The sequence below is a fragment of the Buteo buteo genome, chromosome 6 (genome assembly GCF_964188355.1).
Source record: "Buteo buteo chromosome 6, bButBut1.hap1.1, whole genome shotgun sequence".
Classification (NCBI taxonomy): domain Eukaryota; kingdom Metazoa; phylum Chordata; class Aves; order Accipitriformes; family Accipitridae; genus Buteo; species Buteo buteo.
In genome coordinates this window covers 41,226,019-41,243,692 of record NC_134176.1, presented here as the reverse complement: position 1 = coordinate 41,243,692, position 17,674 = coordinate 41,226,019, and the positions used below count along the sequence as shown (strand labels likewise).

Below are 17,674 nucleotides of genomic sequence, written 5' to 3'. Positions count from 1 at the left end.
AAATATAATTTAAGGGAACAGGCCCTTACTTCTAGGGAAAAAACACTCAGCCGCAACTTTTCAGAGGCAGAAATACTGGAAAACATGTTACATATTTAAATGAAGGTATCAATAAATAACAAACAATGGAGATGTGAATGAGAACACTAGATCTGAAGGATGGTTAGTCACAGTATAATACTGTTTTGCAGAAGGTGGAAGGGAATAAGAGCAACCACCCAAATTGACAGAAAAAAGTCTGCAGACTCAATGACACCAGAGAAATCAAACATCCATGAGCTCTAAATACTGAAGTCTCTGGCCCTAAGGACTTAAAAGAACTGTAATAACAGATTTCAGTCTTAAATAGCTTATCATGACTGACTTACCCAGCAAAGAAGCCAACTCAACCGTGCACTTTGCCAGCTGCTGTTCTGATGTGGGACACATGAACTGGAAAACACACAAAAAAGTTGTATCTTTGTCCCCATACCACAGACTGGACAAACAGGGCTTCACAAGAGATAAAAATATCAAAAAAGAGCAGGCAATTTACAGCAAGAAGCACAGAGCTGTAATCAGGGGACCATTAAAGACTGAAAGACAAGAAAAGATCATATATGAAAAGGGGATCCACAAAGGTAATTTTAACTAACAAGCAGATCTACACAGTATAAAGAAATGCAGTGCAACTTTGTCACATTTAGGCTCAGACAAAAAACATTCAGCTGAACTCAACTGTGAGGCAAGGCAAGCTAACAAGCTTACAGGTATGAAAACAGCTCAAAGTGGTCCAAGGTTTTTTTTTGTTGTTGCTTTTTTACTACTTCTACCTTTCTGCATCGAAGTGTCTGACCCAATCTTCCTAGCAAGCACTCCAGCCAGACGTAGTCAATCACTTCACCCTCATCCCGTGGGCCCACAGCAACACAGAGCACATCCTTGATGAAAAAGACAGCAGTAATTCACCTATTAGTATCCTGCACTTCCACAAACAGATCTTTGGACCTATGACAGAGCAGTTCACAGGTAGTCCTTGGGTCCTCATTAAAACAAACAAACAAACAAACAAAAAAAACCCACAAAACCACCAGCTAGTATCCTCCTCATTTCATAAGACAGATTAAAGCTGAATTTTTCACAACCTCACCTAAATCTGATTTTCTACCATAGTTCTCACTAACATTATGAAGCCAAAGTCAATGAGGGCAACCGGTTCATCCTTCTTAAAAGTAACTAGCTCTGAAAGCTCCAGTTAAATCTGATAGCGCAGCAAGCAAGTTCAGAGTAGAAGTGCTACAGAAATCCAGGGTCCTCTTATATTGTCAAGGTAACTTCAGTCTCAAGACAAAGCTGAGTATGAAGAGCGCTAATAGGCTTATGGTATGAAAACTGGTTTAGCCAATTTTACATGTGGTAGCACTTTCCATCACCAACAATTTACCACCCAGTATCAGAAACCCAAGATGGAAATCAAAAGAAAAAGAAGTATTTTAAAAGCTGTATCTCAAGATACCATACAAAAATATCTTCAAAGAGCAAGTTTACAGAAAAAGGCCCTGGCTTCATCACATACCTTACCCTCCTCTTTTTATTTCAGCTCAAGCAAGAAAGAGTTAAAGGATGTGTACTCATACAATTGCTGGGAATGCAAGGACAGCGAGATCCAGTATTATTGCTCAAACAGACAAGCAACAGCAAAAAAAGTAGAATACATAATAGCAAAAAAGTGAGTTTTTTAGAATTCTGCTTTTCCTCATGGGTTATCACACAGGTTACATAACTGCATGATTTTTACAAGAAAAGTGACCTTTTAAAAGCCTGAGAGAAAAGACCAAAATGTAATTTGAACCAGCTTGAATAGAAAATTACTTAAATCTAAGGCTGAAATTAAGTCCATACCATCATCTTAAGATATTCTGATTCTCCCTAATTATAGCTGAATGAAGGTGCAGATGCAGACCAGCAAAAGGTTTTCAACAGATTCATACAGATTCATCTGACACTTAATTCAATGTAGAATTCCCAGTGTATAAGATGGGACAGTCTACCAAGTTCTACAGAACTGGAAGGACCAACAGGAAATACTGTCTCGAAATGGAGACCAGAAGACTCCCCATAAAAAGTGCAGGTCTACAAAAAAGTAGCTATGTTGATATACTGACGCTTCAGCATACAGTTGTACACAACGGTCACCACACTATGGTTTCTATGCTACTCATCAAAAAGGCCACTGCCATGCTACCAGAAATCCTGTATTTGAGATAGTACTCCTGACCAGGGAACTCAGCTACACAGACAGCAAGCAGGGGGATGAAAAAAACAAGACCTTTCCATCATGCTTCCTAAACACTCCTCATAGGCAGTTCCTTAGAACATCCCCTTTTAAAAAAACAAACAAACCAACACCCCTCCCAAAACACCCCCACAAACAAAAAACCACCAACGTGAAAAATGAAAAGGGAGTTAGGGCAAGCCAGGAAGTGAACAATAGGTACCTTAATCTCGTTGATGATTTGGGAGGGAAGGGGAGCACAGTGCTGACAGCCTGGAGGGCAGTCCCTTCTCAACTCCAGAGCATCCTCTCCAGGCACGGGAAGTCCTGGGACTTTCAGCATTCTGTTGAAGGTTGCTCTCACTTCTCTTTTGATGAGTGCTACAAAGAACAGGGAACAAATTCTGTCTACTTCAGCCTTTCCCTCCAGCAAGGCAGACAACTGTTTCCAAACACTACCCTTATTAGCCTCTCATTTCAAGGGCCATGGCGAATGAGGGAAGGACGGTTTACACTTTCAAACCGCTCTCACCCTGAGCTCCCATTATATTCAATGGGCAGAGGCACAGGTGGAGAGACTGCGTTAACCCACAGCTATAAAAGGCAGCCACCCATTACCACCAGGTACCACTGGCAACTCATCTCATTTTCCATCAAAATATCTCAGTAGGTTTAATGAACACAGTAGCTAAGCCAGGAAGTAATGCCAAAGTAGAAAGCTGAATCAGCATGATCATACCAGTTCAACCATTGTGCCCATGAAAGCCATATGTTTTCTACCAAAATAAGTTTTGACCAGCATCCAAAACACTAAACTCCTGATGCTGCAAATGGTGCTGGATATTCCTCCCCAGATTCTTGGCACAACCTCCTGAAACAATGGGTTTTCAGAGATCCCGAAGAGTTGCCAGAACATTATTACAGAGTAAAAGGACTACAGTTGCCTTCAGCCTGCAGAAAACACACCCAGTCCAAGAGGTGTTTGTTTTACAGAAGATTTCAGAAGCACTCTGTACATGTGGACCATAAGGTTGCTTGAGAAAGCAGCTGTCTGTATCATGTTTGAAGTGCTAAGACAACTTCAGCCTAGATGACATTTTCAGAAGAAGCTTTCCACAGCATTCATTCTCAGCATCCTACCAGCCTCCATAACTAAAAATCACTTACATGGGCCAAGCCTGAAAAATCCCTGAAGGTTCTTGGAGCTAGAAATCATTCCTCTTATTCCTAAACAAGGAGGGACAGAGCAACTGCATGCTTCCCACTAAAAGAAAAATGAGTAGGACCAAGTACTTCATAACACTGGCATAAATTCTACCTCTTGATCTCAGAAAAAGAGTACAATACACAGGTTAGAAGCTGTAGTTCAGGGTAAGGAGACTCACCTGCAATGTTGGCAGAAAGCCAGCCACAGGCTTTCTCAGTAGCCAGTTCCACTGCAATGTCTTCTGCACTACTTAAAACCTTTACAGGGAGGATAACAAGTGATAGGAGATTTACTACCGGCCACAGCACTAGAGTCAGTGAGAAGTTAGAAGGAAGTCTAGAGGGAAAAACTTAATTTTGGCATGCAACATTTAAACAGATGACCACCACCTCTGTGGGAAATGCTACTCTGAGCAATAGGACTGACCCATTTTGACTTCCCAAATGTCATCAACCCCATACAAACCCCATCAACTCTTGGGGAAGTTGATGCTAAAACAAAAGCATTATCCTTGCAAAATGGATGCAATTTATATACCATTCTAGTCTCAACAGTTAGCTATCAGCTAAAGTATCACTTTAGCCAGAATAGCCAAGGCAGCCTGGCAGAGATGACTCTCCTTAGCTATCAGTCCTCACATGAGGGCATCAATAGCTTCTATTGTCCTAAGCTATTAAGGGATAAATGAAGCAGCAATGGAAAATGGTAACGGTCCAGACTTAAAAGTCAAGGCCTTTATTAAGTTTTAGTGAAAATACATACTGCTGCAGATGTCTCTTCTGGCAATAACACCCTTACCGCCTCAGGACCTTTCTTTTTGCAAAATCTGCAAGAAAAGAAAGAAAACGTGCCACAGGCTTAATCAAAGTTCTTGGATGACACTGAGAGGTTCATTACCATAGCAACTTTCATACGCTCTCTTACAGTCAAAATGAGTTGGAAGACTGTAGTGCAATAAGTCAGACCAAAAGAACCAGACAAGGAAAGAGCAATTACAAGCCAACAAGCTGCAATACTCAGTTTTCCAAAGAGGAGAAATACAATAGCTGCAGTGGATGTCCGTTTGGAGCTGGATGCAGAGGGACAGACAGCACCTTTATTCCTTCCTACAAATACAGCATTAACTGGCTGGAGGCACAGCAGACAGTCACCCTAAGAAGAGCAGAGGTCAGGGTTTATAATTACCAAAACCAGAGCACGACAGGCCAAGCCAAATTAGGCTTATAGATTCTGCAGTAAGAAGAGAGGGGAATGCACAAGTTTAAATAACTTTTCCTCCTTACTCTCTGCCTTTGATGAGTGCCTGGGCCCCTTCCTCATACAGATGAGCGCACACCTCTTCAAGCAGCTTGTCATGATTAGCATCCTCCTCCTTCACTTTATCCTGCAACATGACTTCAGCCCTTTGAACCAACTCTGCTACCAGTGTTGCCCTGTAAAAAAAAAATAATAAAAAAAAAAAATCAGACAGACTGAAATCAATACAAGAAACAGGGCACACTAACTGTAACCAGCTGTTCTCCCCAATTTAGGAGGACACCCATCTCGAATGCTATAAACCACTCTGCTAAAAAAGAATTAATCACACTGTGTTTAGTACTGTACTATCTCCTTGTCCTTTTTGTAAGGAAGAAACCAGCAATGAAGATTTCAAAATAGCACTAAGACTCAAGAGTCAAAAGCCTTTAGGTTTTAATAGAAACATACATGGTTACAGGTATCTTTTCTGGTGGCAATACTCTTATACTCTTCAGTGGATAGTGGTCAGAAGTTCAAATATGCCAACAGCAGCCCACTAAAAACAGCATTCCTTGTGGGCTGATACCCCACAGTTTAATGTCTTCAAGTTGGACAATGGGACAGTACAAGCTCTCAGCAAGCTCATGAGTGACATGCTGGAGGGCAGGACTGCCATTCAGAAGGACTGTGACAAGGTAGAAAAATGGGGTGGCGACTGTGCAGGCTGGGATCTACCGGCTAGGGAGCAGCTCTGCAGAAAAGGATCCGGGGTTCCCACTAGACAAGCGAAATGAGTTAAGAGTGTCCAAAGAAGGCCAACCTTACACTGGGCTGACATTAGCAATAGTGCAGCCAGCAAGTCAAGGGAAGTTACCGCTTCCCTCGCTACTGCGGGGCTGCATCTGGAGTACTGTGTCCAGCTTTGGGACCCCAGCACAAGAAAGCCATTGACAATCTGAGTGACTGCAAGAGAAAAGAAAAAAAATCATTAAGACAGCAGGGATGCTGGAGCACACAACCTACAAGGAGACTGGGGGAGCCAGTTTCAGTTCGCCTGGAAAAGAAGAGGACGGGAGAAGGAAGGGTTATAGAGAAGACAGAACAAGACTCTTCCAAGAAGTGTGCAGCTAAAGGTTGACAGGCAACATGCACAAGCTGGAACAAGGGAAATTCTGATAGGATATAAGGAAACATTTTTCACAAAGCCTGGGAAAGTTAAGTATTGGAACATGGTACTAAGAGGCTGCTGAACCCCCATCCTTAAAGACTTTCACAACTTAACCGGAAAAGGTGCCAAGCAACCTGATCTAACTTGAAAGCTGGCCCCGCTTTGAGCAAGAGTATGTATCAGACGACCTCCAGAACTCCCTTCCATGATTTTCCTGTCATTAGCAAGAACCTTCTGAAAGGGATATAAAGTCTCAAAATACTGCACTATGTTCACATTCCAAGTGTCCCACAGTCATATAAACCTCCTCTCTGCATCCTTTCACAAACTCCCCTCTGTGACAGCAATCAGACATTGCTGGACCACACTGTCATAGCCTTGGTGCTCCGCAATACAGCATACTCTGAGGGAAGCTTTCTTTCTCTCATACACACAATTTTAAAGGATCAACTCTTTGCCTCATTAGTGTAAAGCTACTTATGTCACAGAACACATCACCAGCACTTACTTGATGTGCTTAACACAGTTGGATCCCACCCTCTCTGCCACAAATTCAACTGTTCTCCGTAGGGAGGGAGGCTGGTTGTGGAAGAAGGCCTGTGCCAACTCTACCTGTTCAAGAGAAAAGTGCTACAATTGATTCGAGTACTCCACCCAGATCCTCCTCTCCTCAACACAGGAATGGACAGAACTACCATTTGGAATTGTGCTAAAAGGCACACAGTTTGCCGACAGTAGGACTTTCTGCTACTGTAGCATTCAGCACCCCTGTAAAACATTTGCTCCCTATTTCCCTCTAACCATTTAACCCAAAGCTCATTATCAGGGTTTATGGTGCTACAAAAGCAAATGCCCAGTAAAGAGGAACGGGAGAGTTCTGACAGCACCTACTAGTAGTGAGTCACCACATAGGGTTTGTTTTTGGAAAGAAAGGATCCTCTCTTTTAATTACAGGCTGGTAATCCTGTAGGCTCCTACACAGTTCATTCTTTCGGTGGAAAGCATGGCTGCAGTCTAATCAAAACAGAGTATGAGAAACATACCAACATTTTGTGTTAAAAAAGAGGCAGACGGAGAAATAGGCTAGTTGTTCCAATTGCAGGAATGTTTACTGAAGTTACCTGGATTTCAACACCCACATGGTATCCCAGCCACATGACTGTAACAGAAGACTTAGGAGTAAGGGTACCTGACTGTTAAACACAATGTTCCCTGCTGCCTAGGTCCATTCTTTTCTCTCCCTGGCATTAGGATGCCCCTGTGTACTCTACCCTCACACAAGCAATTTCTCCTGCCCTGCTTCCCCTTGTGACTCCCTGATTTCATTACCTGCAGTTTCCGCTGTGTGACAGAAGCCTTGGGTGCCAAGGACTCTGCAGCTGTGGGAGTGATTTTCCTTATAAAGCCACCATTTTTTACTCCACTACCAGCCACAAAAGAGGCAAGTAGTTTCCGCAGCTCACCTGGACAGAAAAACAGGCAAAAGCAGTCATCGTCCCCATAAGCAAGGGAACAAATCAAAATTCAAGAGAGAGACTTTCACATTGTCAGTCCTGTTTCCAGAGCAGATTCTCTCAGCTTCTGTGAAAGCTGAAGTTTCAGAAAAGCAGAGGGGCATCCCACCCATCTAACTGGCAGGGCATAGCAAGGCAGGCAAGGCTCCAAAGATAAAAGGAGGCTTCTGAAAAGCTCCCTGGCACATTGGACTTGTTCAGAAGGATCATGGAGCAGTCATTTCTATGCATCCCTTTTTAGCATGGCAAGCAGGAACTATAAAGTCTACAAGAAGAACAAGGCAAGCAGAGTTACACAAAATTTCAAGAGGGTCAGGAGAAAATACCTAGGGAAAAGCTTGAAGACATGTTCAACCCCTAGAAGCTTTCGTGATGCAGATTTAACATACAGTTTTCCTAGCAGCTAAGTCCCAAGAAACAGAGCACCATCCCACCATCTGGGACTCTGTTGTCTACAGAGAAGGATTTCACCAATGGCAGTCAGATCCCAGGAAAAAGATACCTCAAACAACAACCTAATAAGGCACCAGGGCACAAAAGGATTCTTCCCCTCTGCCTGGCAGCAGAAATATGCTCAAGCATCAAGGCATTCCTCGCAGTACAAACACCTCTCCCTCTACCTCGGATGGAAAAGTTGTACACTTACTCTTTACGAAGCTTCCTTCCAGTCTGTGAAGGATGAGTTCCCCTGTCCCTCTGTATTCAAGCTCTGTAGATCAACTATCCCAACTATATAGCCTCCCTCCCCCAACTTCACCAGATACTATTCACAGCTGCATGAGCTTCTGCAACACAGCTTTTTATGAAGATTGACTCATACACAACTGAGACCTGAAGTTGTGAGGAGGGATAAGAAAGAGGACTCACAGTACCAAAGGACAAATATGAATTTAAAAAAAGCCAAACCAAACAAAACCCCAAAACAACTAATACATTTTATTTATATAACAAATATAAATAAAATACTCACCAAGATAGGGACAGCAGGTATAAAGTAACTGCTGATCCACCAAGGGTACTGAGTCCTGGCAAGAAAAGAAATGAAATGCTGAAAGGACACAGCAGGAAGAAAACAGTCTTCAGCAAGTCAGAAATCCCATACATGTACTCACAGGCAGGTTTCAGAACTGCCTTTCCATGAAAACCATAAAAGTAACTGGATTCCAAATCCACAGTAAAACGATAAACTTTGCAGCCCAAGTGTTCAGTCCAGCCCTCTAACACACAATGAGCTGCTCTACATGTAGTTAGTGTAGCTCAACCTTTGCTTCTGATCCATTATCAAAGCCCAGCTGAAAGCTCACAGTTACAAAGGGAACCAGGACTGTTGCCACAGCTGCTACTCATAAAAGAGAAACCTATCCATGGAGGAGAATAAATGAGGTACATCTGCTATGCATTATACCTCCATAGGTGTCTTCACCCAGTGTCCTGGTTTCAGCTGGGATAGTGTTGATTGTCTTCCTAGCAGCTGGTACAGTGCTATGTTTTGAGTTCAGTGTGAGAAGAATGTTGATAACACTCATGTTTTCAGTTGTTGCTAAGTAATGTTTAAAGTCAAGGATTTTTCAGCTTCTCATGCCCAGCCAGCAAGAAAGCTGGAATGGCACAAGAAGATGGCACAGGACACAGCCAGGGCAGCTGACCCAAACTGGCCAATGGTGTATTCCATACCATGTGATGCCACATCTAGTATATAAACTGGGGGGAGTGGGGGCTGGGGAACTGCCGCTCGGGGATTACCTGGGTGTCGATCGGTAGGTGGTGAGCAATTTGTACTGTGCATCATTTGTACATTCCAATCCTTTTATTATTACTCCTATCATTTTACTAGTGTTATCATTATTAGTTTCTTCTTTTCTGTTCTATTAAACTGTTCTTGTCTCAACCCATGAGTTTTACTTCTTTTTCCCGATTTTCTCCCCCATCCCACTGGGTGGGGGAGGAGTAAGTGAGCGGCTGCATGGTGCTTAGTTGCTGGCTGGGGTTAAACCACAACACCCAGATTCAGTGGAACACTGCACTGTGGAGTAATGTCACCGCAGCATTACACAACACAGCCAGAGGCATGGGAGGAAAAGCAACTTCAGATCCCATCCACATGGGCAGCGTATACTGCACTCATTTGGAGAGAAAAAAAAATAAAAAAATCAGTTGACCTCTGCATCTTCTCTCCACCACTGAAAAGATAGTGCAAAACAGAACTTTCTAATTAGAATAAGATACGCTTGCATCTGAGCAAACATAGTGCTCATTTTTCAAGGAATACTACGTATTCTCTTGCATGGCTGGGAGTTATCTGAAACATCACATATGCCATAAACTCACCACCTTTTCTGCTTGCTCATGTTATTTTTGGTTCAGTTACCCTTTATCACGCAACTGGAAAACAGGTGACTCCAAAGACAGCAACCTTGCTCTTATAAGTCCCATTTTATTATTTCTGTTGAGTTCACCATTACTGCTTACTTCTGGGAAGAGCTACAATTCTATCAGCTCACTCTGTACTGCAATAATCAGCGAGTACAAAAACAGCATCTGATCCTCCAGCATAACTTGGCACCTAGTCTGCAAGCCATTGCAGCAGGTGAGATGGCTCCTGCCTGACAAAAGCGCTAGAGCTGTAACACACAGTTTACAATCCAGGATGCAATGCAATTGAGGCACTTGGACAAACTGGGACATCACATCCATTGGCCTACATATGCTCAATGCAACTGCACTGAAGCCAAGTTCCTGATAAAATCTTAAACTCCTGAGGCCGTGGTAGGTCCACCCTCATCCACAGATTCAGAGAACATGCTACTGCACTAACTCACCAAAGCCTGAGCAGATGTCACAGAATCCATCATCAATCCCTCTTGCCTGACATCAGTGGTAAAAAACAAGTCTTCAGGGACTGATGGAACCTGCAACATAAACCCCAGCAGTTACAACCCAAACAGCAGTCAGTAACTTACACCATTTCTGACAAATAGGACAGTAAAATCTTACCAACCTGCCACACACAAAAAAAATAGCACTAAGGATCCTCTCTGCCCTAAGCAGAGCCTTTCCATAAAATTAAAGATTTAGTTTGATCACAATAACAGAAGCTACCTTCCTTATCCTCCCCATACAGCATCGTTCACCTTTCCAACAGATTCCTGCTAAGCAGTTACCTTGCTTCCAAATGGAGGCACAAAAAGATTTTAAAAGTTCGTCACGCCATCCCTTTATCAGACAAAAAATTCCCCAGGTAATTCAAGGCTACCAGCTAGCGCTCTATCTTGTGACAAGAGCCTCCAGTTCTAACAGGAATCAGTGTCAATTTGCTTACAAGGATGCAGACTTATAAGTACAGAATGCATTTGAGCAGCAATTAGAATTCCTACTGGAAAAAAAAAAACAAAAAACGTTGCTTCACACAATTCCACTACAGGAAAATAATTCTTCATTAGAATACAGAGGACTCTTTAAACCCCACACTAGGGTAAAAATACCCAACAAAACAACAAACTACTGTTTTGCAGTGTTTTAACTCATTTCAATACTATTTTCTACTGAGTTCTGTGCCCTGCTTTTTCTTCAGGGAAGAGCTGTGTGCACACAAGGGACTCTACCTGAAAAAGCCAACCCAGAACTGCAAGGATCAGCAGCTTGTTCAGGAAGCTCATCTCCTTATCTTCAGAAAGGACCATTAACCTGCCATGCAGCAAAAGCAGCAAGAGAAAGTGTTAGATTTCAGTAGCTCAATTTTCATTAAGGAAAAAAATCCCCAACCACTCACTTTGTAATTATACTATTTGTCACCATGTACACATTCATTACTTGTCTGCCTAAAGAATGGAAAGCAAGCTCTACTTTTTTGCATGTATGCATCTTGAATAACATGCTGGTTTAAGTTTACACTGGCAAAGCCAGTGTTAAGTAACTCTAGAATGTGCTTAATATTTTCCTCATGTATATAGGAAAGAAAACTAGAAAATTATTTAGGCATGGGAGACCTTGTAGGTTTAAGGTTCAAATTCAGGGTTTAAAATTCACAGCTGCAGATGTAGAGTGAGTGGGGATTAAAAAAAATTTTGTCTACTTAATGAAAAACCACATATTTAAATCAAACATCTGAGTTTTGGATTTGCTCCCTTCGCAGCTTTATGTAAGATAAGAAGTGCTCACGATTTGCACACACACACAAAAGTACTTTTATAAGAATCTCAAACTAGGGCCAGCATGCATACTCAAACACCAGGCATCCCATCTAAGCACGCAAACCTTCAGAGAAAAGTTCTTGACAAATATCCTTTCCCAGGCTCTTACCTGTATACCTGCAGCAAGAGACAAAATACTTTCTTGTAATAATCAAGGAAAGGAGCAATATGATCCACAAGGGAAAGGTACTCCACAATCCAAGGAACAGTGAGAACAGAACGTCGATCCCAAATAGATTGTCTCAGAAGCTTCAATACATCCAGAACAGGCAGGGTCTTAATGGACAACAGAAGTTAAAGTAGCTTGAAGTTATCTTTTGATACTTAAAGAAAAACTTTATCTATATCTTGACTTTTCTTTCTAGGATTTCATCTTCTGTACAAATAAGAGGTGACTTTCTGGCTACTGAAAACATTACTTTGCACAAGAGCAAAGGTAAAAACCACACTATGATGGCAACCAGAGGTTGCAATGGGACTTTCAAAAGTAAGGCTATAAGCCTGACTATGTACAAGTAGAGTCAAGGTCTAACCCCTGCCTCCTTGCATTCAGTATGATACACTGCTAGGAGATGGGTGCGAAACTAACAAAAACATTCCTGCTAGCTGGATTTTACACTGTAAATACACATCGCCTTAGCTAGGTCAGGGTTCTGGTATGACAGACCCAGATTAGCAGAAATAACAGAAGACTGAGTACCTCACCATCAGTGAATTGCTCCCTCTTTCCTAACTTACACAGACCCTTCTTTCCTTTGTTCCCAACCCCAGAATACGCAGTAGGGGCACAGGACAGTATAACATCATCCCAGGAACCACTGGCTTGCTTTCAAAGGGCATAACTATTGTTGTTCCCTCCTTGGATTAGAAAGCTTGCCTGTCAAGCAGAAGGCCATGTTAGATTTCTTAGAAGAGTTTGGTTTCTTACTTGGTTTCTTAACGCTACTGCAGAGTCTTGCAAGTCTCTAGTCGGTTGCTCCACAGTGCGATATGGCAAGAATACAAGAAACCCCAGGAACTTGGCAAGGAGTCGGAGGCTTAAGAGGACCACAGTGAAACGCTTCTTTTCATCCTGAAATTAAAAAAAGCAAGCTGGGGCAATGCTACCCTAAACTGGCAAAGCAACTACCTACATTAAACTTCCACTCCCTTCATGTAAAAGGACCACTTAGCTTCATCACTGCTTTTAACAGAGGTAAGTTTCCAAAATACATATTTATCAAGCATTTTACATTGCTTCTGCCTCCACTGCTTCACTTACAGCAAGAAGAAATTAATTCAAGAGCTTTCTAAAACAAGCAGCTGCTCAATCACATATTCATATTAACAACTTCAGAGGCAATGAGAGGGCAGAGAGCTGACCTCATGTTGCTTCCTTTATACCATTACTGCTCTGCAAGTCTCCATGAACCTTTGGCTGCTACTTTGCTAATAGAATATAAGCTGTGACACCTCTGATAGGTATAGATGAGTGAAGAAACATCTGAACAGGTATGAATGGGCATGACTAGAAATTCGTTCTAGCTAAAATCCTTCTACATGGAAAAGTAACACAGAGCTATTGCAACTGAGTGCAACAACTGGACTCAGTTATTTCATTGATCTAACACAGGGTACTAATAACCTAAAAAGAGGCTCTCACTTTTCAAACTATTGTGCATCATCTCTTATGACACAGTTCCCTGAAGCACCTTGAAGCATGCAAGTAAATGGCAAGGGGCTCAGACATCCGTAACCAAGTTGCAGAGTTATGACAGAACCAAACGAAGAAGCTCTTGTCCTGCAAATACAGCGGTGAAAGCTCCAGGCAACTCACAATCAAGCCAGTAATTCTTTGGGTACTGGAACAGCTCAGGGAAATTCCTGCCAGATGTGTTTGCAAAAAACAAGCTTACCTGTTCATCCATATCTGCTTCCCCATCACTATGCTCATGCTCCACCAGAGTAAGGCTATTCAGTTCGAGTATCTTCAGGCACAGACTATCCACCAGGTGCTGATTGAACTGGTAACTTCAGCAAAAGATGATGATGAGTCAGACTGGGCTGAAAACAGCAGTAAAACCTCAACTAACACAGTGCAAAATTTCAAGCTTGTCTCATGAGTTGTATCAAGCATCAGCAGACATCCAATGTAACAGACTGACAGACAAGAAAGCAAGGGACAAGACTAGTACTGGCTGACCCCCTTCTTTTCAACTCTTATTTTGTACTTTCTTGAATACATGCTATTTAGCAGCTCCCACCATAAGGATAATAACACGGATCTGTCGAAGCAGGAAGCTGTAAAATAACTGAAATAAGATTCAAATCTCCCATAGATCACAACTCCTCCATGCTGTGGATTGTGAAAAACTCATTGAACAAAACCATGAACCTGGCTTCATCCTGTAACTCCTTAGCTTCATGCACTACCACACAAGGAACACTTGGCCAGTCCAGTGCCCTTGCTAGGCAGCACTGCACGCCTTGGCACTGGGAAACAGTGATGGCCTGTAACAAGATATTATGGTTTTATAGAAGGAAAATTATTACCATATAAATAAGCCTAAGCCTAGCCTAATGTAGCACACATACACACAAAAACATTCTATGCTCCTGGCAGAACCTGCTTATTATTAACATGTTCAGCATGCATGCGGGCCAAGAACACTAAGTGCGGTATTATGCAGCTGAAAAACATTTCTGATATGCTCTGCCTAGGTTACACCATGCCTCAAGCTCTCTGGACAACTCCCCGCTGCAAGAGCAGCACACTGGTGTTCCCCACTCACCCACGTATTTCACCAAGGAAACAGCAACCACAGGCAGCTAACCTTCCTGCGCTGAGGATGAAGTCCCTGAAGAACTGCTGGCACCCTGGGAATGAAGGGGGTGGACAGGGTCCTCTGATGCTCTGAGGAACAACAAATCTTTCCTGCAGCCTCTTCAGACGGCTCAGATTATCAGAACCCAGCATATTAAGGACATCCTGGTCTGGGGTGTCTCCCCAGCTTGCACCACCACCAATAGGACCTTTACACATCTTCAAGAGACAGAAAGAGTAGTGAGGTGGAAAATTTGTAATAAAGCATCATTTCACTTCATCTCTCACCCCACATATTCTCTCTTCCTCACAAGACTTTGTTTTAGAAGTAATCCAAGCATGGTCTTTTCAGGAAGCTCACGTACAGAACATCTCTTTTCCTCATGCCAAAACTTGTTACCCACTTTGGCCACACACAGCCTAGAGATCTTGAAAGCTGGAATTCCAATCCTATACATCTAACTCAGGCACATCTACCAGGGTACATCTGGATGTGTGCAGAGAACACCTATCACTCACATCGTCTTCATAAACCACTCAGTAGGATCTTTAGCCCAGTCTCCAAGGACTGTGATACTGCACTATGCATTCCCAGACCAGGTTTCCCTGGAGTTTCCAGGGAGTTGAAAAAGTTAAAAAATTAATGCACCCTTCCCTCAAACGTATAGATACTACTCAAGACTCAAAGAATCACAGAACTGCAGAACTGTTTAAGGTTGGAAGGTATCTCCTGGATCATCTAATCCAACCCTCTTGCTCAATCAGGGTCAGCTACAGCAGGTTGTCCAGGACCATGTCCAATTCGGTTTCGAATGTCTCCACTGGGACTTGACAATGCCTCTGGGCAACCTGTTTCAGTGTTTGACCACCTTCACAGTAAAGAATTGTCTTCTTGCATTCACATGGAATTTCCTTTTTCTCAATTTGTGTCCATTGCCTCATGTCTTGCCAGTGAACACTACCGAGGAGAATCTGGCTCCCTCTTCTTCATTTCCTCCCATCAGGTATTTGTACAAAGTGCTAAGATAACGTGAAGCCTTTTCTTCTCCAGGCTTAACAGTCCCAGCTCTCTCAGCTTCTCCTCATACAAAATTGCTCCAGTCCCTTAATCATTTTTGTGGTCTTGCACTGGACTTGCTTTAGGAAGTCTGTATCTTTCTTGTACTAGTGAGACCGAAACTGGACACAGTACTCCAGATGTAACCTAACCAATACTGAGTAAAGGGGAAAGATGACTGCATACTCCTACATCTAAGTCAGGACTGTTTTAATGAGAGATATCATACTAAAAAGCAACATTTAACTATGTATATCAAGCAAACAATTACTAGGTCCCTTTATTCCAAACTGAGCATCCTCCCCTCCCAAACGAACATCTTGTTACACTTCCCAACCTTCAAATTATCAGGCCTCAACACAAATCCTCAGTCTAGGTTCTTTTCTACAAGCACATTGTTAATACACACAAGATTCTGCAAATCACTTTCTAGTCAGACACATCAGATTCACTGAAGACACCTAGCTATCAGTTTAAATCTTTGGTTACCTTTGCGAAACCCTGCAGTCTTCATTAAGAAGGCACAGATATAGAAGAGAAATACAGTACCTAGGACTAATTAAATCCTGTTGATGCAACAACGTCCATCTCACCTCCTTCCCACAATCTCCCTGAACACACACATCAGACAGGACACTGATGCAAATTCAGACTGGACACTAGACATTCCAACATTCTGACAGCTCGCAACTTCCCAGCAATGTGTGTGTGGCCTAATACTCAAATACTCAAAGTGAGGTTATGTGTCTGTTTTGCTATCCACAAGGAACCCACCTATAAACCAGCCATTTATAGAAAATACAGTGAATATGTATACTCCAATCAGAAGCATCTTTTCTTTCTTCATTCCTTCAGTTACAGTGAAGTCAGATGATGCTTGAAACTGGTGAAAAAAACCCTGTAAACTACAACAGCAATACTGTATCAAAAAGAGGCTGTTGCAGTGTTACACAGAAGAACCAGAGATTCTTTCCAGGTAGTACATTCATGTTGCTAATGAACATAACTGGGAACCTCTGCATTTGATACATGTCAAAATACATCCTTAAGATTTCTAAAAATTATAACTGTTCTAAAATTAGAAGGTCACAGTAAATAACCATGAAGAATGAATTTTTACAGCTCATGATGTGCTCAGTGTGCCTTATCCCTGATTTACACAGAGTTCATCAGTAGTTTATCACTGATTTAAATTTCTGGAAAAGAAAGGAAATTCCCATCCTGAAAACTTGGCTCTCCCAAAAAAGCTTCAGTAGGAAAATCTCAAAGAAACTTGCAAGACACAGTTTGTTTTCTCAGGCTGAGAAAGGATCAAATTAGTGTTGATGTGTATCTTCATTAAAAAAACACGTCATTTACCTGGATAAGCTGTTTCTGAAAGAGTCTGGCAAAATGGCTGTGGTTGCAGGTTGCAGATAGGTGAGCCATCATGGCCCTGTGAAGGAAAACATCACAAAATGCTGACTGGAACTCTGTGGTACAAAAAAAGTGTTCTAACCTCAAACTATACCAAAAGCATAAAATAACTGCTTTTAAGAAAAGCAATCTCCAAAGGCCACTGCAAAAATCAACATCTTTATAACCAGGTATCCCAAGCACTGAGCCCCATCTGCTGACCATGGAAACAAAAACTCTCCCTGAGCACCTGCAGAGCAAACACAGCTCTAGAGATAAGATGACTCTTCCTTTCCCGTAATAATGCTGTTATTTAGGAAGAAAATTAAGTCATTCAGCTCCCACCCTCCTCTTTGCAGAGCAGTGAGTTGAGAGTTCACACATATGCAAGTAAGAAATCAGCAACAGCAGTACTTCTGATGCCCAAAGAGAAGAAAAATTTCTCAGTTTAAATCTCAGCCTTGTTTTGCTCCTGTGGTGAAAAGTCACCTTCACATATGTAACTTGAGTATGCTGGTGGTTAAAACTAACAGAGAAACCCACAAGGCAACTGCTTTCAAAACCATAGTAGTTTCTTTATATATACTCTATTTTGATAAAGCAATAAACGAATAAAACAGCTTCTTTTCCATAGAAAGAGCCACAGTTGTCTTGTTTTCAGAGCCAATACACTAGAACCCCCTGAAATAATTAGAAGAGCTAAGAGCTTTTGAACATCTAACACACTTCTCCATGCTTAAGAGGAGTGGGGCATTGAAAACATTAAGTGCACACACAAGTGTATACAAAGACAATGTTCAGACCTCAACATACTGGTCATGAGAGTGGCTCTTTCTGTGACTATGAA

At 42.1% G+C, this 17,674-nt stretch overlaps 1 protein-coding gene across 2 annotated transcripts in view; it reads right to left on the bottom strand.

Moving 5' to 3' along the window:
• The window catches only part of CDAN1 (codanin 1), a 35,083-nt gene that overhangs the window by 5,258 nt on the left and 12,151 nt on the right, over positions 1-17,674 (bottom strand). Inside the window, exons 10-25 of one of the 2 annotated variants that reach the window (XM_075030630.1) lie at positions 16,792-16,867; positions 14,386-14,594; positions 13,468-13,582; positions 12,501-12,644; positions 11,682-11,848; positions 10,985-11,066; positions 10,202-10,291; positions 8,353-8,407; positions 7,198-7,331; positions 6,377-6,480; positions 4,745-4,894; positions 4,224-4,287; positions 3,640-3,718; positions 2,478-2,635; positions 813-920; positions 369-432 (exon numbers count right to left, since the gene is read on the bottom strand). In XM_075030630.1, coding sequence (XP_074886731.1) covers positions 369-432; positions 813-920; positions 2,478-2,635; positions 3,640-3,718; positions 4,224-4,287; positions 4,745-4,894; positions 6,377-6,480; positions 7,198-7,331; positions 8,353-8,407; positions 10,202-10,291; positions 10,985-11,066; positions 11,682-11,848; positions 12,501-12,644; positions 13,468-13,582; positions 14,386-14,594; positions 16,792-16,867 — 1,799 coding nt within the window. Of the gene's footprint in view, positions 1-368; positions 433-812; positions 921-2,477; positions 2,636-3,425; positions 3,519-3,639; positions 3,719-4,223; positions 4,288-4,744; positions 4,895-6,376; positions 6,481-7,197; positions 7,332-8,352; positions 8,408-10,201; positions 10,292-10,984; positions 11,067-11,681; positions 11,849-12,500; positions 12,645-13,467; positions 13,583-14,385; positions 14,595-16,791; positions 16,868-17,674 lie in introns of those variants that run through there. The other variant, XM_075030631.1, reaches the window with a different exon arrangement.